Below are 24,346 nucleotides of genomic sequence, written 5' to 3' on the forward strand. Positions count from 1 at the left end.
ATATTATAGCAGAGATAAATAAAATAGAGAGGAGAAAAACAACAGAAAAGTCACTGAGGCCAAGGGTTGGTTCTTAAAAACCCCCCACATAAATCGACTAATGACAGACCTTTAGCCAATAAGAAAAATTAAAATCAGAAAAGAGGGGACAGTAATTATACATTTTACAGAAATAAAAGGATTATGAGAGCACAGTTGACCCTTGAACAATGCAGGGGTTAGGGGCGCTAACCCCTGTGTAGTTGAAAATCTGCAGGTAACTTTAAAAAATATATATTTTTATTGATTTGAGAGGGGAGAGAGGAAAGAGAGAGAGAGAGAGAGAGAGAGAGAGAGAGAGAGGAAGAGGAAGAGAGGGGAACATTAATGATGAGAGAGAACCATTGATTGGCTGCCTCCTGCATGCCCCACACTGCGGATCGAGCCTGCAACCCAGGCATGTGCCCTGACCATGACCTCCTGGCTCATAGGTCGACGCTCAACCACTGAGCCAGGCCAGCCGAGCAGTGTGGAAAAACTTACTACTAATAGCCTACTTTTAACTGGAAGCTTTACCAATAACACAGTCAATTGACACATATTTTATAAATGTCTTATATACTGTGGTCATATAAAAGAGTAACTAGATAAAAGAAAATGTTAAGAAAATCACAAGGACCCTGGCCAGTGGTGCTCAGGTGGTTGGGCATCCTCCCATGCACTGAACAGTTGCTGGTTTGACTCCTGGTCAGGGCACATGCCCAGGTTGCGGGCTCATTCCCAGGTAGTGAGTGTGGAGGAGGCACCGATAGATGTTCTACTCTCACATGCATGTTTCTCTCCCTCTCTAAGTCAATAAAAAATCTTTAAAAAGGAGCCTGGCTGGTGTGGCTCAGTGGCTGAGCATCAACCTATGAACCAGGAGGTCTCAGTTCGATTCCTAGTCAGGGCACATGCCCAGGGTGCAGGCTCGATCCCCTGTGTGGGGTATGCAGGAGGCAGCCAATTGATGATTTTCTTTCATCATTAATATGTCTATCTCAAAGGACTCTGGAGGAAACCAAGATGGCAGCATAGGTTAACGCCGGAGTTTGCTGCCTCGAACAACCACTTCAAAAATACAACTAAAAGACAGAATGGACATCATCCAGAACCACAGGAAGGCTGGCTGAGTGGAAGTTCTACAACTAGGAGGAAAGAGAATAGCATACCGAGACTCAGAGGAGGCGCAGTGCTGAAGTCAAATACTAAGGTGCGGAGGTGCGCGTGGAGTGGGCTGGCGGCTGAGGGCGCGGTTGTCTGTTTCAATCGGGAGGGAGTCTCAGACTCTGAGCTCCAGATCCGGGCGAGTCTCTAGGGACCCAGACTCAAATGGGAGAAGCGGGACTGTCTGGCTTCGGTCGGAACTCGAAGGCTCTCCGAGGTTTGCAGCGGTTGCTGGGACTCTGAGAGGCAGAGCGCCTGGGGACAGGACTGAGAGCAGCCATAATTGCTCGCTCCACCCACCCTGGAGATCCCCTGGGACCCACCCCGCCCAAGCCCTGCACAGAGGCATTTGTCCGATAGCCTCAGGCAAAGGCTAGATTAGCACCTTCCTAGAGGACAGAAGTTCTCTCACTGCAGACACAGCTGATTCTCACAGTCACTTGGCCTGGAGGTCAAATCCCCCCTAGTGTTACCTACAACAATCAAGGCTTAACTACAACAAGACTGCGCTCAAAGACCACTAGGGGGTGCACCAAGAAAACATAAAAAAATGCAGAGACAAAGAAACAGGACGCAAATGTCAGAAATGGAAGATATAGAGCTCAAAACCACACTTTTAAGGTCTTTCAATAAATTTCTAGAAACTGCCGATAAATATAGTGAGATCCTCAAGAAATCTAATGAGACCCTCGATGTTGTGATAAAGAACCAACTAGAAATTAAGCATACACTGACTGAAATAAAGAATATTATACAGACTCCCAACAGCAGACCAGAGGAGCACAAGAATCAAGTCAAAGATTTGAAATGTGAAGAAGCAAAAAACACCCAACTGGAAAAGCAAAATGAAAAAAGAATCCGAAAATACGAAGATAGTGTAAGGAGCCTCTGGGACAGCTTCAAGCGTACCAACATCAGAATTATAGGGGTGCCAGAAGATGAGAGAGACCAAGATATTGAAAACCTATTTGAAGAAATAATGACAGAAAACTTCCCCTACCTGGTGAAAGAAATAGATTTACAAGTCCAGGAAGCGCAGAGAACCCCAAACAAAAGGAATCCAAAGAGGACCAAACCAAGACACATCATAATTAAAATGCCAAGAGCAAAAGACAAAGAGAGAATCTTAAAAGCAGCAAGAGAAAGAAACTCAGTTACCTACAAGGGAGCACCCATACAACTGTCAGCTGATTTCTCAACAGAAACTTTGTAGGCCAGAAGGGAGTGGCAAGAAATATTCAAAGTGATGAATACCAAGAAACTACAACCAAGATTACTTTATCCAGCAAAGCTATCATTCAGAATTGAAGGTCAGATAAAGAGCTTCACAGATAAGGAAAAACTAAAGGAGTTCATCACCACCAAACCAGTATTATATGAAATGCTGAAAGGTATCCTTTAAGAAGAGGAAGAAGAAGAAAAAGGTAAAGATACAAATTATGAACAACAAATATGCATCTATCAACAAGTGAATCTAAGAATCAAGTGAATAAATAATCTGATGAACAGAATGAACTGGTGATTATAATAGAATCAGGGACATAGAAAGGGAATGGACTGACTATTCTTGGGGGGTAAGGGGTGTGGAAGATGCGGGAAGAGACTGGACAAAAATCGTGCACCTATGGATGAGGACAGTGGGTGGGGAGTGAGGGCGGAGGGTGGGGTGGGAACTGGGAGGAGGGGAGTTATGGAGGGAAAAAAGAGGAACAAATGTAATAATCTGAACAATAAAGATTTAATTAAAAAAAATATGTCTATCTCGTCTCCCTCTTCCTTCCTGTCTGAAATCAATAAAAATATGTATCAAAAAAAAAGAAAGATTACATGGGAAGCTTTGCCAAAAAAAAAAGAAGAAAAAGAAAACCATAAGAGAAACTCGTTTACATTGCTGTATATATTTATCAATACTCTAAGTTTACATTGTCTGCTTATAAGATGAATTATCTATGAGTAGTAACCACATCTATATTGTCAAGTAAAATACTATAAATGTTATAGGTATTACTAACATTAGACATAAAAATGAAAAGGTAATGTGAAAAAATTTATATTCACTGACAGTATGGTGATTTATCCATTGATAACAAAGCAGCAGCAATAGGATTGCTTTATAATGTTCTAGTGTAATCGATACAACTGCTTCACGGTAGTTAAGGAATTCTCAAAAATTTTTTTCAATATATTTATCCAATAAAATGTGTGTTTTTTATTCAGGAAGTAGATCCATGCATGCAGTTCAAACCCATTTTGTTGAAGGGTCAACTGTACTATGAATAATTATAGGTCAACAAATGACAAATTTCTAGATACACACAACTTACCAACACTGAATCATGAAGAAACAGAAAATCTGAATGGACTTACAATGAGCAAGGAGATTAAATCAGTAGTAAAAAACCTGTCAACCAAGAAAGCCCAGGACCTTCACTAGTAAATTCTACCAACCCTTCTCAAAATCTTCCAGAAACGTGAAGAGGAAGAAACACTTCCTCATTCAGTCTATGAGGCCAAAGACACCACAAGAAAACGATAGGTTAATATCCCTCATGAGTATTGATGTAAAATCTCCAATAAAATATTAGCAAATTGAATCCTACAGCATAAAAAGGATAATGCATCATGACAAAGCAAAATTTATTCCTGGAATGCAAGGATTATTCAATACGAAATAAATCTATGTAACATACCATATAAATGAATAAAGGGGAAAAACAAATGATCATCTCGATTGATGCAGCAAAATCATTTGACAAAATTGAACACCTTTTCACGATGAAAACACCCAACAAACTAGGAACAGAAGGAAACTACCTCAACACAAGAAAGGCCACAGATGAACAGTCCCACAGCTGCTATCACACTCCAGGGTGAGGGACCGACAGCTCTCCGAAGAGCAGGCGCCCACACTCACCGCTTCTATGAGCACTGTCAGTGCTGAGGCCAGCCAGAGCCACCAGGCCGGAAAGGACGAGAGGCATCCAGATTAGGAAGGAAGGAATGACATGGTCTGTTTACAGACATGATCCTTCTGCAGGAAACCCCAAAGAACATCCATATCCACTTGACAACTACAAATGAAATCAGCAAACCACAATCAGCTGTTTCCATACACTAACAATGAACAATCCAAAAAGAAAATTAAGGAAACAATTCAATTTAAACTAGCATTGAAAAGAATACAACTCTTAGGACTGAATTTAGCCAAGGAGACAGAAGACTTATACACTGAAAACTATAGAACATTGCTAACAGAAATTAAAGAAGACTCAAGATATCTGTCTGTAATCTTTTCTGGGTACCATGGCCCTGTCAAGTTGTCACATAAAATTAACTTATCACACCAAGTGTTCATTAAATGAATGGAAAAACAAAACGTGGTATATCCCTACAATGGAGTATTTATTGCTCAGCCATGAAAAAAGCAAACTTCGATATATGCTCTAACATGGATGGACCTTGAAAATATTATGCTAAGTGAAATGAATCAGACACAGAAGGACAAATATTGTATGATTTCACCTATATGAAGAACAGGCAAACTCACAGGAAGTAGAACACAGGTTACCGAAGCCTGGGGGAGCGGAGTGGAGGGGTGTTATCTGTAATGGGCACAGTTTCAGTTTGAGAAGATAGGAAGGTTTTGGGGTCAGGGATGGAGAGATTAAGAAAAAAGAAAAGCCGAAACCGGTTTGGCTTAGTGGATAGAGCGTCGGCCTGCGGACTGAAAGGTCCCCGGTTCGATTCCGGTCAAGGGCATGTACCTGGGTTGTGGGCACATCCCCAGTGGGGGGTGTGCAGGAGGCAGCTGATCGATGTTTCTCTCTCATCGATGTTTCTAACTCTCTATCCCTCTCCCTTCCTCTCTGTAAAAAATCAATAAAATATATTTAAAAAAAAAAGAAAAAAGAAAAACACATGGACACAGACCGCAGTGGGTGACTGCTGGGGGAGGGGAGAGGAGGTGGAGGCGGCACAGGGGGGACAAATGGTGACGGACTTGCCTTGGGCGGCGAGCACACAGTGCGGGAGCAGGGGATGTGTGTGGAATTGTGCACCTGCAACCTGTATAATTTTGTTAACCAGTGTTAGCCCGATCAGTTCAATAAAAAGGAAGGAAAAGGCTTTGGGAACAGTTGTGGTGATGGTTACACAACACTGTGAAATGTATGTAAGGCTACTGGGTCATATATTCATGAACTTATGCTTAAATTGATAAATATTATGCGATGCATAGTTTATCATGATAAAATATATTAAAAATAAAAATAAAAACCCAAACTAACACACACGACCAGCTGTGAAAGAGAAGTCAACAGCCCGGGACGCTCGGCCGCGCCTGCCGTGCGCGCTCAGCACGGCCCTCGCTGCCTCTGCAGGAGGCCCTCCCTGTGTTTCTCACCACTGACCTCCCTGCTCGAGGGGCGGGCAAGAGACTGGAATCTCGTTTCCACAGCAAAGTAACAGATGCCGATCATGTAAAGTCGTGAGTTTATTGCATATGTAACAAAATGGACCTACCCTCCCGGGTCCAGCCTGCTGTACAGTCGCTGTTTGTTTCGTGTTTCCAGCTGGTTCCATAACCACATTAAATAGAACTAGTATTTCTTTAAATACTTTCGATTTTGACATAAAACAGAACATTAGTGTACAACTTTCACAAAATAAATCAGCAATAAAAACAGTGGGAAGAATAACAAGGATAGCAGCAATACTTAAAAACAAGACATTACAAAATAAATTAAATACATTATAAAGTGGTTGAGAAACAAAAATAAACAAATTTTAAAAATTCATACTATGTTTCGGGAAGGCTGCCGTGCGGCGCGCACCTGGCTGCGGGGTGGGGTGGGCCCTGGCTCTGCACAGGCCCCTCCTGACGCTCCGCTTCGAGGACCATCGCACCTGAATGGGGACCCAGGGGCCACCACCCCCTCGGGCAGGCGGGTTCTCCCCACAGCAACCCCCTCGCTTTCCCACCTAAAGCGCTGGCAGGGGGTGGTCTGCTACATCCCTGAGGGTCGGCTGCTGACGGCTGGTGAGGGCCAGCCTGAGAGTCGGGCGGAGCGTCTGGGCAGAGGCAGGCCGAGAAGGGACAGAGGAGAGCGGGCGGGTGAGGGGCTCCCGCAGACCCAGTGTCGTCGTGGGAGCTCTGACCAACTGCGTGCTACACTGTTCTTTGGGGCGGTTCGAAAGGCCCAAACAGTTGTCAATATTTAAGGTTCTAGAAGTGCAATGCCACGGACAGGTAGGCCTGTTTGGCAGGAGTAAACTGGAGCTCTGGGCAGGTCTGCTTTCTAGGCTTCTCGTAGCACACAGCTGACGAGGCGCCCACGGGCAAGTTTAAGTACAAAAGCAGAGACCCAGGCCTCACGGGTCCCAAGCAGCTCCCGGAGGACCAGACATGACCCTCTGGATCTCACTGAGGCGACACCTGACCGGCGAGAACAGGCGGGGCCGGCAGGTGCCGATTCGGAGGATGGTCCCCTGGCTCCTTCCCACGGCAGGAAGGCGGTTATAAAGGAGTCAAATGCAACCTTCCTGCCTCCAAGTCCTTCCCACCTCTGGACCCTCGTTTCCCGCCACAGGCAAGGTCCTACCTCCGCCGCCAGGCCTGCCAGCCCTGACGGATGTCCTCTCCTCCTCCCACCGGGCAGGCTCACAGGAGAGAGGACCTAGCTGGTGGAGGTCTGTACTTTCCATTCCCTCCTTCCAGAAGATTATGAGGACCGGAGGGAATCACTAGCGTCTAGGATGCCCTCAGAAAGCATCGTGGAAAATGAGGCACAGGACAGGCCCCACTGGGACCAAGCGGACTCCTGGAGACAAAGCCCACAGTCCGGCCGGGATTTAGTGACTGGACTACGTTTTCCTTCTACAGCAAGTCACACGTGACATCCCTTCTATCTGAGCCCCAGAAAGTAGCCCAGAGGCTCAGCTCTCAGAACCCACAAACTGGACAAACCTCTGTGCAGGGGGAGGGTCTGCGCACGCCCACATCAAATGACAGACTGCCTCTAGGGCAAGCCAAGGGAACCCCGCAAAATGCAGAAGCAGGTGTGCCTCCACACCCCACGGTCCAGCATCAGTGACAGCAGAACAGCGGGACAGCTGGCCAAACGCTCCTTCCAAACCCACTGACCCACAGCCGGATCCCAACGGCTAATTCAGAAGCCTCAACAGCGAAGTTTCAACAGGGAAACGTCTCGCTAATGAATGACCCTGCACTTGCCCCTAAACAAAAACAAAAACCGGACGGGAAAACCGGAGGCCGCTGCCGTTCTTCACGGAGCTCAGCTCTCTGGAACCAAGCTGCTTGTTAAAACACTGTCCAAACTTTTGTGCAAATTGGAAAACGGCGCTAGGAACTTCGGGTCTCGGCGTGCTTTGGCCTTGCTCATGACATGAAGACATCAGGGCAAGTCAATCAAGTGGCATTTGTCAGCCGCACCACCTGGCGTGGGAAATGGGTCAGGGCGGGTCTCCCTCTGCTGTCAGGGTCACATCCACACCCTCTTTTTATAAAACAGTAACTTGGGGTGGATTTCGGTCATTGAGGTTACCTGTTCCCTCGCTCCTCTTTAGGCTCGTCTGCACCAAACCAGCAGCTATTGTAACAGAATTTTGCTTTATTAGTGTAGCTGTTAGCAATTTCCGCATAATAGTTTGTTAGTATCCGAATGGCCCAGCTGAACTCTCTGCGGGGCAGGAGCCACAGCTTGGGAGCTCTGTTACGTGGTGTTTCTACTGGGAAAATATTTCAAACTGGGTAGATAATGTGGCAAAAAGGACTCTTAAAAGGAAAGGTCATTTTTCTCTCCGCAAAACAAAATTTTCAACCAGGACACGCTGGAAAGAAAGGCCCTGGCCTCCAGCTAACGCCGCCCCTGTCCCTTTACTTTCAAAAAGGGAAGCACGTTTGGGACTGAATCTCCTGCGTTGGCAGAGTCGCAGGGAGCATGTATATTACAGTAAGTTTTCAGGTGGGAGTTAATCTGTGACCAGAGCAGGCTGCCAGGACGTGAGATTTGGAATTTGAGCTGCTGAACTGGAAAGGGGCCTCAGGACTGTTCTGAGGCAGAATCGCTAGCGTAGCTACCAGGTCCAAACCCGCAGAAGGCTGAGCTCAGTTCATGACTCGGGGAGATCCTCCTGTAAACACCACAGGGCAGTGAGCCTATGGCCAGATGTTACAACTGGAGCAGAATATCCTGTGTGAGCGAAGCCAGGCTAAACCTGGCTGCATTTTATTGGATGGGTGATGGAGGGGTGGGAGTACTGTCATAAGGAGGAAAGGTGGGTGGGAGCCATGAACCAAAGTCCCCTGCCCCTCGCTCCCCAACACCGCGGCGGGGAGACGCCCCCCCAGGTCCTCGAGAATCCCGTGCCTCGGCCCGCTTGGCAGGCGGCGCGCAGAAAGCGGCAGGCTTTGGTCTGGTGGTCGTGAGCTAGAATCTGTTGCCTTTGGTTGCTCTTCACTCCACAGCGAACCCACAGGTCTCTTCCACCGCTATCAGCAGCTTCTCGTAGAGCTTTTCATAAGACTCATAAGGTGGAATGTCGATCCGGTTAAAGCTGGAACAGGACAAAAGGGCGAGAGTCATTGCTGGGAGAGTCTGGCCCTAGGTCCTGCTGCAAGGGCGGGCGGGCAGGCAGGCAGAGCATCCTCGCCACCAGCCAGCTGTGAGTTCATGCCAGTGTGCACCTCGGTGGGGGTGGGGTGAGGAGGAGGGGAAGGCCCTGTTCCCTGGTTCTGAGGGGTGGGGAGTGGTGCGTGGACACTTCCCCTTTGTACTTTTCTGCTTCTAATGCAAAGATTTAAAAATCAACACATAGCAGCCTGGCTGGCGTGGCTCAGTGGTTGAGTGAGGACCTATGAATCAGGAGGTTGCGGCTCGATTCCCGGTCAGGGCACATGCCCGGGTTGCAGGCTCAATCCCCAGCAGGGGGCGTGTGGGAGGCAGCTGATCCATGATTCTCTCTTATCGTTCGTGTTTTATCTCTCCCTCTCCCTCTCCCTTCCTCTCTGAAATCAATAAAAATATATATTACGCCAGAACCGGTTTGGCTCAGTGGATAGAGCGTCGGCCTGCGGACTCGGGGGGGTTCCGGGTTCGATTCCAGTCAAGGGCATGTGCCTTGGTTGCGGGCGTGTCCCCAGTGGGGGGCGTGCAGGAGGCAGCTGATCGATGTTTCTCTCTCATCGATGTTTCTGGCTCTCTATCCCTCTCCCTTCCTCTCTGTGAAAAGTCAATAAAATATATTAAATATATATATATATTAAACACACACACACATACAGCAAAATAAATCTTAAGATCTTTAAAACCAAAGCAGAGCTAAGTAACTCTTTCCTGGGGATATCAGGACAAAGCTCTCAGCTGGTCCTGTTTGCTGTTCGTCTTGGGGAGGAACGACGCAGTGCCAGGAACGCCACCTTTGCAGACCAGCCCCGCGGCCGGCAGTCAAACCAAGCACCACTAACGACCTGCCGCATGTCCGTTCCTCTGTGACGACCGGAGCCCCAGGTGGGCAGCCTGGAAATTCCCTGCAAAACTAATAAAATGTCAAATCTCTGATGGATCAAATGAGCCTTACATTTCTGACTCAGTATTTCTATGGGGAAATTCATTTCCAATGTTTGTGCAAAAACACATACACAAAAAAACACCTTCTAAGAAGCTATTATCTCAACAAATAAAAAAATACAAAATGTGACCAGAGCACACAGAGTGAGTGGCCTGTTGAGTTACTAAGGGCTGAGCAACTGAGGATGGCTTTTGTCAAGAAAGAGTCCGGGAAATGGTGTTGCAGCCTTTTCTCGGGGCTTTAGCATCAGAGATTTTTCACATCCGTTTTGCTCCAAGCACTAAACTGTTAAAGGAAACGCATTCCGAGGAGGAGCGCGGGGCCCCGCACGCCATCCTGCCCCCTGCTGGGGCTCGGCAGCCTCACAGCCCTGGCCCCGCTTTACAGCTCTCAGCCATTTCGCACACGCGGAGGCCCCAAGGCACTGCGCCAGCGGCATCCGAACCCACTTCCTGGGGTTCCCAGTCCCGACCCTGCCAGCACATCCGAGGCATCAACAACAGTGGGACTGGCCCTCCTGACCCAGAGGTGACTGTTCCTTTGATTTTTAAGCCACAAAGGAAAGAATCCATCGCACAGAAGGTTCATGCTGAGGTTACAGTTTTCAGTGCAGGTGCATTGTCACGGGCAGAGCTCAGAGAGAAACTGGGCCCAGGGATGTCAGCTAAGGGAAGGCCAGTGAGTCCAACTTAAAGGCTACACTCTCCCTGCTGACAGGCACACGTGTGCACACGCACACACAGCAGCGAGACCAGGGAAGAGCAGGCGGGAGCCCGTCAGAGTCACAGCCAACATCACATCTCATGACAGAACTGGTCTCACGGAAGAGGCTTCCGATGACCCTCGCAAGTGGATGCTGCCAAGTGCTCATCCCACTGCCCGCGGTGCCCCTGCCCGCAGCGCCCCTGCCCAAGGTGCCACTGCACGTGGTCCCTGCCCACTGTCCCTGCCCGAGGTGCCACTGCACGTGGTCCCTGCCTGCGGTGCCACTGCCCGAGGTGCCCCTGCCCGCTGTCCCTGCCCGAGGTGCCACTGCACGTGGTCCCTGCCTGCGGTGCCACTGCCCGAGGTGCCCCTGCCCGCTGTCCCTGCCCGAGGTGCCACTGCACGTGGTCCCTGCCTGTGGTCCCACTGCCCGCTGTCCCTGCCTGCAGTGCCCCTGCCCGCTGTCCCTGCCCGAGGTGCCACTGCACGTGGTCCCTGCCTGCGGTCCCACTGCCCGCTGTCCCTGCCCGCGGTGCCACTGCCCGCTGTCCCTGCCCGCGGTGCCACTGCCTGCTGTCCCTGCCCGCGGTGCCACTGCCCGAGGTGCCACTGCCTGAGTGCCATGCCCGCTGTCCCTGCCCGCGGTGCCACTGCCCGAGGTGCCACTGCCTGAGTGCCACTGCCCGCTGTCCCTGCCCGCGGTGCCACTGCCCGAGGTGCCACTGCCTGAGTGCCACTGCCCGCTGTCCCTGCCCGCAGTGCCACTGCCCGCGGTCCCTGGGACTTGGCACAAAGGAAGCGCTGAGTGCACCAATAAGACCCAGCTTAGCGCTGTGCAGAGAGCGCACTGCGGCACGGCGACGGCCCGGAGCTGTCCTTACCAGGTGTGGGCCTTCGGAAGGTTGTCTGTGTTGGCGTCGATCAGGTGGATGGTGAACAGCCGGGGCCCTGCGGCGCCTGTAGAACCTTACAGACAACATTCTAGTTACTGCGCGTCAGAGGCCGAGCCTCGACCCCCTGGGCCTGTGCGCCAGCCCAGGCGCTGTCCTCCCTGGGGTCACCGAGCCCCCTGGAAGCTGCACAGCCCTCCCGTGACTAACGCCTGGCGTTAGAACGTCACAGGCAGGGAGCAAAGCCTGGGAGAACCCCCTAAGCCCCAGGGGGGTATTTGAAGGATAAAACCCTAAATCACCAGGGGTTTACGTTTAACAGGAATGTTCAGCAAGAAGGCCCACCGTGGGCGGAGGGCAGCAGTGGTGTGAGAAAGCAGATGTGCAGCCGGAAGGCTCCCGGCGGAGAAAGGAACAGACACAACTGCCTGGGACCAAGCCCAAGGGAATGGAAGTGACTTCTCACTCAGAAATCCGTAAAATACGGAAAAGTGCAGAGACTGTTTTATAAATGAAATATATCTGCTGTCACTATTAATATGCGAAGTTCAACTTTCTAAATTTTATTATATTCTTCACCTTAATCCTCTGGCTATCGGGGTTATCAAGCGACAAAAATCTAAAGTCATACAAACCCCAGGGACAGCCTGTGAGGACCTTCCTGTTGCTCGGGCTGACCACGGCCGCCAGCCTCCTCCCAAGGCACAGCCTGTGTCCACAGCCCCCCCTCCATCCACGGCCACTCCGACGGGTGAACGGGGCCCGACGAGGGAGCTGCCCGACGGCCGCCCACTTGTAGCTCAGGAACCTGAGGGCCGGGGACGCTGGAGCTAACGACCCACACGGGGCTCAGCCTGCTGTGCTAGGCCAGGCCCTGGCTCCTGCCCACAGCACACGTCAAAACCGCTTTCTTTCCCCCAAATCCATCCTTTGTGCGCTCCCTGTCAATCAGTTCTGTGGGGGAAGGGAAAGCATCGGGCTCTGCGGCCGTCCTGGCTCAGCCCCGAGTGGGTACTGCTGCTGCACAGACCTGGGCACCCAGGCCCGCCCACCGCTGAGTCCGGGCTGCAGGGCTGGACAGGGTGTGAGAGCTGGGCTTTGTTTGGCTGACAGCCTCCCCTGCTCTTTGTGGGTGTTTTCTTTCAGCGTGGGGAAGGACAGCAGACACAACGGCAACCAAGAGCCCGCCACCGGGAGCGAGCGAGTGCCCCTCCACCAGGGGAGCCCTTCGCCAGGCTGACCACTGGCTATGAACGCACGCAGGTCACACCGCTTCCTAGTGGCATTTCAGGAAGCCAACGCCCCACACCCCAGGTCCCCCTACACGCCGTGTCCACATGGTGCCGGTAGCCCCGCCTCCACGTCAGTCACCTTGCAAAGCCTTGAAGCCTTGGAGGGGGACGCGGGTGGACCCCGTCACGAACTGCAGGAGCCGGGCCCTCCTCTCCTCGTCGAAGGTCTCCACCGCCTGCCAGAACCACCGGACAATGTTGCTGTCGGCCGCGCAGTGCTTCAGCCGCGTGTTGGACTTCCAGTCGCTCAGGTCTATCTTGTCCAGGCCGCCGATGATCAGCTGGGGAGAGGTAGAGGCGGTCATTTCTAAATGTGTAACGGGCACCATGACAGGCCTCCGCGGTCCCAGGACAAGAAAGGAGTTAAAGTTGGTTTCCAGTGCAAAGAAGCAACTATGTCCAAATACACTAGACACACACTGAGACAGAATACAGGCAGACCAACAGGAGGCCCCACGCACCGCACTCCCGCCGTCCGGCTGGGCTCCAACCCCCAGGACCACCTGGCGGCTCCCGATGGGCGCTCTCTCTCCGCCCTGTGGGGTGTGGTTCTGCACTGCCTGGGGGAGCACGGGGGGGGGGGTGGGGGGGGGTGGGGAGCAAGAACCACTGGCAAGACTGCCCGGACCTGAGTGTAGGGTGGGCCATGTCTCCGTGGCCCCCAGGCAATGACATGGGAGCTGAAGCCTGAGAGGGGCGGAAGCAAGGGTGTGCGCGGCTTCTGCCACTTGCGTAACTAGTACAAGGTCCTCTCCTGCAGCTGCTCCTCCGAGGAGGCTGCTCCTGCACCGCCTGGGGGCAGAGACGAGAATCACTTTAAAGCCTGGAGCTATTTGGCACCAAACAGAGAAGGTAAGTGATGAATGCCGTGCTGTGTCGAGGACGGGAAGTACGACCAGAAGACAGTAAACTGTCTGAGTCTAATAACAGCAGAGTGGAAGCAGAAAGCTGACGTGCGGGAGAAGCTGGCGGCAACGAGACACTTTCCTGGCTCTGCGGGGACTCACTGCTACAGACCGAGATCGCAGAAGCCACAGTGCACCTGGAACAGGCCCCAGGCTGTCCGACTCGCTGCCACCACGGAGACACCTGGCCTTCTAACCCGCTCAAACACCCTCCGCGCCCCTCTCGCACTAGCCCTGTGTTCCCCCGGGAGCCCCCACACACTCCGGTGCAGCCTCACTCTGCGCCTTTAGCCCTGCCCTGGCCCAGCAAGTGGAGCACGCACCTCTAGTTCCTTCTGGTCAAAGGGCTTCAGTAAGTGCTGAGGAATGAGCTCATTAAACCCCTTCTGAAGAGCCAAGAACTGGGCTTCGATTCCTCTCATAAACCTCCAATTTACGTATAACCTGGAAGGAAAAGTCACAGGTTGGAAGCAATTCCAATAGTTCATGAAAAAACTTTTCTCCATGAGCAGGTTCTGACATCTGCTGTTTCGCACCTTGCCACCTGGCCGCCCTGACACCCGCCAGATGGGAGCCCTGACCTAAGTTACAGGTTAAAATAAACCACACAGGTTAAAATATACCAGTGCCTGGTATGTTCTGCTTCATTGCTAGAAACAGCAGTAGGTTTACCCTGACTGTCCCAGCAACTGGCACAATTTAAAAGTATACTTGAAAATGAAGTGCAGGATGTGGTGAGAACCACACACCAGTCTGGCAGCTGGAGCACACAGAGAGGACCATGTTTCTATTTTTTTTTTTTTTGTCAATCCTCACCTGAGGACATTTTTTCCATTGATTTTTAGAGGAAGGGGAGAAGGGATATCTATATCACACACATCTATCTATCTATCTATCTATCTATCTATCTATCTATGAGAGAGAGAGAGAGAAGCATTGATGTGAGAGAGACACAGCGATTGGTTGCCTCCCGCATGCACCCTGAACAGAGCCAGGGATCAAACCTGCAACCCAGGTACATGTCCCTGACTGGGAATCGAACCTGTGACCCTTTGGTGCATGGGCTGACACTCTAACCACTGAGCCCACTGGCCAGCAAGATGCCCATGGTTCTACATGGCCACTAGTCAGACTGGGTGGTGGCCTCACAGTCCTTCCCCTCTGGGACTCGGGGGCCATTCTCTCGTCACCGGGTCTCCCCAGGAAGAGCTCCTACTGCTGAACCCCATGTTGGGAAGTCTCTTCTATAACGCGATTCTGGTCACAGCGCTGGTGGGGACAGAAAACCTCACCCAGCAAAGGGGCCTCCACAAGCTCGACATGAACCCAGCCACGCCCAGGACGGTCCCAGGCCCCTGGGTGTCCCCACCGGCGACCACCCGGGCCCCCACAACATTACCGGACGTATTCTTTCTTGTTCTCCTCCGTGACAGGGACGTTTCTGCCGTTGGGTTTCAGCTCGTGCTGGAGAATCCTCCCGAAAGCGTTGTGCTCCACACAGAACGTGTGGTCCAGCACGGGCGTGATATCGTTCTCTCTGCAGGACAGGGGACGGTGTCAGTCACCCCTTCGCGACCACGCAGCCGCGAACGGAACGTTCAGGGAGCAGCTGGGAGAGCGCGTCACTGCCTGCCAGACCAGAGGCGCTCGAGGAGGGACAGCACTCCCAGCTACGACTACGGGACAGCTGGTGCCTTAGAAACGGCGTCTCTGAGCAGGAAGGAGTCATAAAGGGGAAACCCGCCTGCCGGAAGCCACTCCGCGGAAACACTGTCCCCCTGTGAGGCAGCCTTTCCGAGCTCATCAGGTCAAAGCTGCACTGGAGAGTGAGAACTGGCCCCTGATCGGCCATATTTCCTGAAACGGAGCGGAAGAGCTCCTGCAGGAGGAGGCCTGGCCCGCACACTGTTCCTTTCAAGATGACGTGACATGAGGCTGACTAGACGCAGGAACAGGCGAGAGGCCCCCTCCTGTCAGCTCGTCAGCCTCTCCCTTTGCCAGAGCCTGTGGTTCACCCTGTCACTGTGCCTGTGCCTTTAAGAGAGTGTTCAGGGTAATTCTAAAAAAAGGTGACTAAATATTAATTTTGTTTTGATACTTTCTCGTATCAAAATACAATATATAAGATACTTTGATGCTAATTTTGTTTTTGATACTTTCCCTCTAGAGATCAACTAGTGACACCTTAGAGCAGGGGTCCTCAAACTATGGCCCGTGGGCCACATGCAAATACAAATATTGTATTTGTTCCCGTTTTGTTTTTTTACTTCAAAATAAGATATGTGCAGTGTGCATAGGAATTTGTTCATAGTTTTTTTTTTTTTAAACTATGGTCTGGCCCTCCAACGGTCTGAGGGATAGTGAACTGGCCCCCTGTTTAAAAAGTTTGAGGACCCCTGTCTTAGAGTGTCAAAAACCAACCCACCAACCAACCTGGGAAGCTCACTTGGTTAGAGCATCGTCCTGATACACCAAGGTTGTAGGTTCAATCCCCGGTCAGGGCACATACAAGAATTAACCAATGAATGCATCAATACATGGAACAACAAATTGACGTTTCTCACTCTCTCCCCCTCCTATCCTTCCTCTCTCACTAAAATCAATCAATAAAAAACAAACAAAACCCAAACCACCACCGGCCTGGGGATTAATATTTGTTATATGTTAATAATTCAAGGAAATAACAAAAGAAACTAGTCCATGAAAAGAAACTGGCCAAACATCAATGAGGAAAAGTTAATTAAGTATTGGTTTTTTTGTTAAATCTATTTTTATATTTATTTTTTTTAAATCCTCACTTGAGGACATGCTTAGAGAAAAGAAGGGGGAGAGAGGGAGGGCGGGGAGGGAGGGAGGGAGGGAGGGAGGGAGAGAGAGAGAGAGAGAGAGAGAGAGAGAGAGAGAGAAACATTGATCAGTGCCTTCTGTATTCCTCCTACCATGGATTAAGCCCGAAACCCGGGCATGTGCCCTGACCGGGAATGGAACCAGCAACCTTTTGGTGCACTAGATGACACTGAACTAACTAAACCATGCTAGCTGGACTGCTTTTATATTTCTGGTCATAAAACAATAGTTTATTTCTCTTCTCAAATTTCACACCTATCCCCAAAATACACACACACACACACACACACACACACACACACGCTCACATACACAAATGTACTGGGCGTACACTAAGACAAGTGGCTATATAAATGTTCAATGAACTGAACAGTGAGTCAATACTTACAGAATCCACACTAGGCTCTTATGTAGTTCTGGGTCCACCGATTCCAAGTCAGAGAGCTGGATGGGCTTCCCCAGTAGCTGCTTATAAAAGGGGACTGTGAAACCCCCATTTATGTAGTGTCCATGGAACACAGCCAGACCCATGATCCGACCAACAAAATGGAAATAAGACAAATGGTCCTGTAGGGGGCACCAGAGAACATAAATTCATTTTGAAAACAGTCAAGGTGACTGACTATCCTGCGATCTCTCCAGCTTCTCGGAGAACTGTCCCACAGGCAGCAACACCGCGTGGGTCAGTCCCAGGCTGTGCTCATGGCCACAGGAAGACGGCTGCGCGGTTAGGCAGCACCGAGAGCACATCTTTTGTACAGATCATCGGGACATTTTATTTGCTCGTAGTTCAAACACATTTTCCTCAGAATTGCTACATGATTTGTGGGACTCGGTGCAAAATGAAAATGCACCACCCCTTATTAACAAACATTAAGAATTCCAATATGGCAACAGCAGAGATGCAAACCAAGCACGGGCCCTCTGTGAGCAGGGCTCTGAGCTCTGTACAGGCCACGGGCTACGCTTCTTGCCATTGGACTAAAGAGAAATAAAGAGCAAAGGGCAACTCCCCCTCTTCCTCTGCCATGCCTCCCCCAGTCACACAAAAAATAAGAAAAACAAAAGGAACACCGAGGAAAATAAGTATCAATAACCCAAGTAAAAGAACCATTTTAAAACCAGAGCTGTCTGGTTTTTAACTAAAAAGGGAACCTCACATTTCTACTTTCAGGCTGGGATTATAATCAGATAATTAGTCAAAACTTAGTTTCCATGTTGGTAAAAGGTTGTCACACCGATGCCTGCGGAGGGGCACTGGCCCAGGACTCCGCGTGGGGGCCGTGCACGTGGCGGCGCCGAGGCAGGACGCGGCCACAGGAGAGTCCAACCGTGGGTCGGCCACTCTTCTCTAAAACAAGAACTAAGGGTGTTAGCACCGGTGCCAAAAAGGTCACTTATGGGAATGTTCCGACTTTGACTGGAAGGAGGACAGACTTCGTCACCCGCTTCTCAGAATGATCCTGCCAACAAACGCGCGGGGCTCCCCCAAATAGCAATAAAGTGCGGAGTAGATGAGCAGCTCAGTCCCTCTTGTCCTTGGAAACAGCACACCCAGTGATCCCAGCCAGAGAAGCACAGGATTGAAATCACCCATCTTAATCCGGTTCTCACTCCACCTTTTATTACCACAGAACTTGAGTAAGACTACAGTGAATAAACCCAAAATTGAGATGGAAATGAAAATCCATTCTAAAAATTCCCCAACTTAATTCCCTGCTTATTCACTCATCAATACTTACAGGGTTGATGGACGAATCTGGGTTGATTTGCAACATGTAAATGTTGTCCGTAGAATATTGGAAGAGCCCGTAATATGGATTCAGCATTTCATGGCACAATAAATAAAGCCACTCCCTGGGGACAACAACAACAGACACCAAAACATGTTATCTGTGCGAAAACTCCTCGTTTTAGATCATAACAAAAGGACTGAACCACTAGAGGCCAAACTGGGACAAATACCTGGCTGTGAGCATGTGATCTGAACATGCTGGGAAAACAAGCCTGAAGAAGCAAGCACTGGGCTGGTAGTATCAGAAATGGTTTTTCTGGCCAAAATGCCCACTACTCTGAAGCTCAGAAAGAACTGTGGTTGACACACTATGTAGAGAAGGTGACCTGAAGGACGTGTGCCGGCCTAAATCGTGGCCCCCAAAATGCTACATCGGAATCCCAACATCTTCCATAGCAACAGAAACCCTGAGATGGAATTAAATCGAGGACCCTGAGACGGGACTACATTAAAAGAATGACTATCGCCTTACAAGTCCAGTCTTTGCAGCTGTTCACTGGCCAGTGTTCCTGGCCCTCAGCTAAGGGTCTCTCTGCTGCTCTGCAAAGATCAGAGCCTCCGGTGATGGTGTTAAAGGTGTGGTAATATCTGACAGAAGTGCAATAAAGAGCAGTCTGATCCTACTTGTATTTAAAAAGTGTGTGTACATACACGCACACACAAAGCACAGACGTATATGCCGAGCACAGGAAGACAGGAAGGCCTTACACCAGCCGGGGACAGTGGTTAACCTGAGAATTATCATTCTGGGGCATTTTCATTTCTTCTGCTTTCTAGTTTTTAAATTTCTGATCAATTGTAACATGTAATAACATTTAAATAATGAGAAAATATGTCACAACCTAGAGAGGCAGGGATTAAGACTGTCTTTTCCCCTTCATAAGTTTCTGTTGAATTACTTTTTTTGCATAAACATTTATCATGTTTATAATCTTAAAAACTAGTTTAAAGCTTAAAAATATTCTAAGAATTTAAAAATCTGGATGGGGTGTATAAGAATGAATTATTCTCTGAATTCCTTTCTGTTTGAATTATTTCGCTATGAAAAAAAATATCAAACTTTAAAGAGCACTCTAAATAGAAGCTGTATGATTTGACTGCTACGACTGGGCTGTGAGAAGCCCAAGGATGGGGAACCTCATACAAACACCTGTGGCAGTTCTACACACACACAGCCTTTTATTCTATTCAAACTCCTTTCAAATAGATACATCTCATTAAGATAGCAGCCCCAAATTTTATTCTCGAAGTCTTTACTCTTTCAAATAGAAAAGACAGACAATTGAGAAAGACTAGGAAAGGATAAGTACAAATGCAAATAATCGAAGAGAATTGTGAGAATACATAAAAACAACCAAGCCAAAACAAAGTTAATGTATCAAACTCCAAAGAACAGAAAGCAACTGCCAGGGAGATGAGACTCCAAATCTTGTAAAGTCTCTTGACTAGAAAGGCAAAATTTCCCAACATTGATTCATCCCCAAGTTTGGGAGTTTGGATTTGAGAAGAATCTTTTTCATAAAAACCAGGGACCTGCAACCGTCTAGACAGGAAGTGATTAAAATACAAGCAAACATTCTGACCAAGCCAGGGACAAGGGAAAGAGGCATACTAGGAATGTTCTGGAAGTGGGAAGGGAAGAGCAATACAGGCAGAAGAGAGAGAACAGCAATGGTTCAGAACCAAAAACTGGGAAAATGAGTATAGACTGATTCTCAGTGAGCAGATGATGAATACACACACACATGTGGTTTTGTGGTAGGCAGTTAGACAGACATGAGCAGAGCAAGGATGGGTCAGGTACAGAAGGTCACCAGGGTGAAAAGCGCTGGGTGCCTAACGAAGGACAATTGTAGGGTGGGACCTCGTCCCCAGGATGACCTTTCCTCCCCTAGCACATGGCTGGTTTGGACGCCCTGACCTTTCTTCCCTGGAGATAACATCTAGGCCTGAGCTCCAGGCCCAGAAAAGCAGCACAACCAGACCAGCAACACCACTGCTAACCTCAGGACCAGCTGCACTGACCCCCTACCCTGGTGCTGGCCAATCAATCAGTGGAGACCTAAACCCTGAATGGACACACCTGGAAAGCTGCTAACTAGTCTATTAAGAGCCCCTGGGGCCTCCCCTAAACTCTCAACCCCACCCTTAAAACCCTTGGGACAGAGGACCCAGCAAGCTCTCGCCTTTCCCTCCCCCACCCCAGGCTCCTTACCATTGCCTTCCTCACTTATAAGCTCCAAGGGCCCTTCCTTTGCCTCTATAACTTGTTTCCTAAGCCCATTTTTTCTATTAATTACTTCTACTACCTCTGTGATTTTATAAATAAATGTTCTCTTATAGTTTGGGTCTTGGCTCTGAATTCTTTCCTAGTCAGAACTCAAGTACCGAGGTTGCCACGGTTCTAACACCCAGTGCTATTCCTGTGCCTATAATAGTTTCAATTTCTCCTTCATGTCTGGATGGATATGATCCCATCTGGACCCGAGGAAGAATCTGAGGGGTGAAATTGCAACGTGAGATCAAACTGGAGGTGGCAGAGCAAGGGTTCACATTGACCTCCTCTCAAGCACCATGTTACTCAAGGGAGCCACACAAAGCCAGCTCCACGTGGGAGACTTGTAACTGTGGAAAAGGCAGAAGAGAACCACCAAACCAATCAAGCTATTCACATGTGTGCCTCGGAATACAGAACACCAGCTATGCAAAGAAATAATGGTAAACTGAAACAGTCTGAGCTACTGAACTCTTGAGACTATAAGGGAAATAGCACAGACAAGAAAGTGGAAGCAGTCAGGCCTGCATTGCTAGAACAAGTGTGAAGGACTGAGGAGGAAGATTCTCACCTGGAAAGGGGAGTGGAAGCCTAAGCCTCTTGCCAGGAAATGGAATTAGTGCTATCAAAGCCAACAGAAGTTACACTGGCCAAAAGAAAGATGGTTTCTAGATTGAGGAAGAAACTTGGGGCAATCTTGAAAAGTATCTCCTGTGGAGAGGCAGCACCATGTGAGCACAGGAGAGAAAATGCAGGCTTTCCCGCACCCCAGACAGATTCAGAACTGAGGGGGGGAGGTGTGGTAAAGGAAGAGGTGATTCAGCCTGAGGAGCCACCCCGAGCAGCCTCTGTCTGAGGGGCGGTGCTCTGAGGGGACTGCTCTGTGAGCGGTTTCTGCATTTCCACTGGCTCTTCTTCCTGTTTGGCATTTCAGGTATGGAGTTTATTACTTTGTGGAATGCAGGATTGTGTTTTATTATAGCTATGCTGAAGAGCATGCAGCAGAAAGGGTGAATAAATTAGCCTCTCACCTTGCCACTCCACCATAATCCAAACCTTCTTCTCCACGAAATTTCACCATTAGTCGTTTTTTCAAGTCTTTTGGACGCATCTTCATTATCTGGCGATAAGACTCCTATATGTAAAAATTAACAGTTTTAGAGAGAAGAACTTTTCTTAAAGTAATAAAAAGATGAAAGGTTATTGATAACTAGTGTCCTGGTGCATGGATTCGTGCACATTGAAATGAAATTAATTAGAAGAAATATTTTAATATTGCTATTCACCCTTTCTCTATAATAGAAGTGTCAACCAAATTCACAATCGACAATGACAGATTGAAACACACCTGTGCAATTGGCAGCAGTGAGAGGTTTATATGTATTGTGCATGTGTGAGTCAACTTAGCCTCTTATATATATAGAACAAACTTGCTTAATTAGACCTCCTTTCTAATTTAGCTAAACTTTTTCCAGCCCAGTGAAGCACCCCAACTTCTCTTTCAGGTAATTGTCTGCAACACAGCAGTAAATATCAACACGAAGCAGATTATTATTGTAGATCATGCAGGGAGAACAAAGGGTGAAATATTTAACTGCAGCAGTGTTTGACTATATTCTGCGCAGTGAGAAAACCTGAAGTCATTTTCAAGGTCCACAATTTCTTCTTTTCAGTCGGGTCAAGTTTCTAAACTTTCTCAATCTCCATTTTCTGGCTAATGAAAAGAAAATAGGAGTCTATCGAGTCCCCTATCTACCTACTCCAAGACTTCTGTGAGGATTAAATGAGATGAGGTAGGGGAAAACGCTTTACAGACATTTGGTTAAAGTGTAAAATGTTTGCACCTGGCTATAAAGCAAGCCATGTTCCTGGGCTGAAGAAACTCCAAGGAGGCTAATCGCTAGGGAGAGGAAGCCGGGTGTTGCTATGTGACATCATTACCCGGCACCCACAGCAACTGTTTCTGGGCTCGGCTGGGCTGTGGGCCACATTTTGCGCCATGAGGTCTTGGCAGTGTTGGCTGCGATTTGGTGGGCTGTCGCTCTGGGGTGGTGGTAGGGCCTGTGTCCCACTTGGGGAAAGCCGAGTGATGGTTTGTTGGTACCAGGTCCAAGGTGCTGTTTCTTTTTAAATGGCCAGTGTGCATCATGGCAGCTCCTGCACTGAGCGTCTGCCTCCTGGTGGTCAGTGTGTGTCATAGTGACCAGTCAGTCATTCCCAGTCCTTCTGCTGTTAGGGTCAGTTTCCATATTACCCATTTACTATATAGGATAGAGGCCTGGTGCACGGGTGGGGCCGGCTGGTTTGCCCTGAAGGGTGTCCCAGATCAGGGTGGGCATCCTGCTTGGGTGCCTGGCCAGCCTGGATGATGGGATGATGGCTGTTTGCAGCTGGTCATACCCCCTTCAGGGTGGGGGTCCCCATTGGGGTGCTTGGCCAGCCTGGGTGAGGGGATGATGGCTGTTTGTAGCTGGTCACACCCCATTCAGGGTGGGGGTCCCCACTGGGGTGCCTGGACAGTCTGGGTGAGGGGCTGAGGGCTGTTTTCAGGCTGGTGGGCGACTGAAGCTCCCAGCCTCTCCTTTTTTCTTTTTTTTTATTCTGGGATTAATTTACCTTCTATAGCTGTCACTGGAGCTGAGAGCAGGCTCCAGCTCTGAGGCCGTTGCCGGCTGAAAGCAGGTACCTGGGTTTGTTTAGATTCTATAATTGAAACTCTGTTGCCATCACTGGCCACTCTAAGCTCTGAGGCCACGCTGGCTGAAAGCAGGTTTCTGGGTTTGTTTAGGTTCTATAATTGCAACATTGTTTCATCCGGAGCTCAGAGCTGAGCTGCGGCAGGCGGAGAACGTTGACTTCCTCCATCACTGGAGTAAGCAAGCCTCATGTTCATGTTCGCTTCAGCTGCCTGGCTGCCGGCTGCCATGTTGGCTGGCAGTTAATTTGCATATCTTGCTGATTACCCAATGGGAAGGGTAGCAAAGTTATGGTTAATTACCATGTTTCTCTATTATTAGATAGGATATAGATGGAACCTGATTCAAAATAGTATCCATTCAAATCCAAGTTCTATCTGGTTCCTATTTAGCATGTTTATACAGGGTGGGGCAAAAGTAGGTTTATAGGTGTTTGTATGGAAATAATACAATAATTAATAAATAATTATACAATAATAAACTGTGTTTTGCATACTCATAACTGTAAACCTACTTTTGCTCCACCCTGTATCAACTTTTCTCCCACTGTTTCTAGTTCAGAAACCACAACAAAATAAACGTGTACTAGGTAACACTGTACCTAAAGGAAACACTTATTTTCAGCATAATCACTAACAACAGAACAAATGTCCTCTGTAGAGCTGATCTTCCCTACACAATTTCAATGTGTCCTATAAGCACTTTATATGTATGTATGTGTGTGTTTTACATCCTCACCCGAGGATATGCTTAGAGAGAGGGAGAGAGAGAGAACATAGAGCGGTTGCCTTCTGTACACATCCTGACGGGGGATCACACCTGAAACCCAGGTATGTGCCCTGATCAGGAATCAAGCCGGCAACCGTTTGGTGCCTGGGATGATGCTCAATCAACTGAGCCACTGGCCAGGCTTCATATTTTAACCAAAATGAAGACATCACTAGAAAGTCTGATATTAAAAGAATTCTGAGCCTGTTTTTATACCTGCAGCTCAGCCAAAACAGAAAACACGTGGTCAGCCCAATATTCCTTCAGATTCAGCATTTAAGTAGAACCAGCCAAGTGTTGATAAATATTTTCAAATGATAAGGCACTTAAAAATCATTTCATGCTTTAAGTTTAATGTAATTCAAACTCTGCCATCCCAAGAGGGAAAGAGGAGGTTGA

At 48.9% G+C, this 24,346-nt stretch overlaps 1 protein-coding gene across 3 annotated transcripts in view; it reads right to left on the reverse strand.

Moving 5' to 3' along the window:
• Nucleotides 1-5,659: 5,659 nt before the first annotated feature.
• Nucleotides 5,660-24,346, reverse strand: part of SMURF1 (SMAD specific E3 ubiquitin protein ligase 1) — an 86,097-nt gene continuing 67,410 nt past the window's right edge. The window contains exons 11-18 of one of the 3 annotated variants that reach the window (XM_081092132.1): nucleotides 21,515-21,618; nucleotides 18,156-18,270; nucleotides 16,802-16,980; nucleotides 14,966-15,103; nucleotides 13,890-14,010; nucleotides 12,741-12,942; nucleotides 11,361-11,436; nucleotides 5,660-8,760 (exon numbers count right to left, since the gene is read on the reverse strand). In XM_081092132.1, coding sequence (XP_080948258.1) covers nucleotides 8,661-8,760; nucleotides 11,361-11,436; nucleotides 12,741-12,942; nucleotides 13,890-14,010; nucleotides 14,966-15,103; nucleotides 16,802-16,980; nucleotides 18,156-18,270; nucleotides 21,515-21,618 — 1,035 coding nt within the window. In that variant the 3' untranslated portion in view covers nucleotides 5,660-8,660. Of the gene's footprint in view, nucleotides 8,761-11,360; nucleotides 11,446-12,740; nucleotides 12,943-13,889; nucleotides 14,011-14,965; nucleotides 15,104-16,801; nucleotides 16,981-18,155; nucleotides 18,271-21,514; nucleotides 21,619-24,346 lie in introns of all 3 variants that reach the window. The other 2 variants (XM_081092131.1, XM_081092133.1) reach the window with 2 other exon arrangements.

This window comes from Myotis nattereri (assembly GCF_964212035.1).
Source record: "Myotis nattereri genome assembly, chromosome: 5".
Taxonomy (NCBI): Eukaryota; Metazoa; Chordata; class Mammalia; order Chiroptera; family Vespertilionidae; genus Myotis; species Myotis nattereri.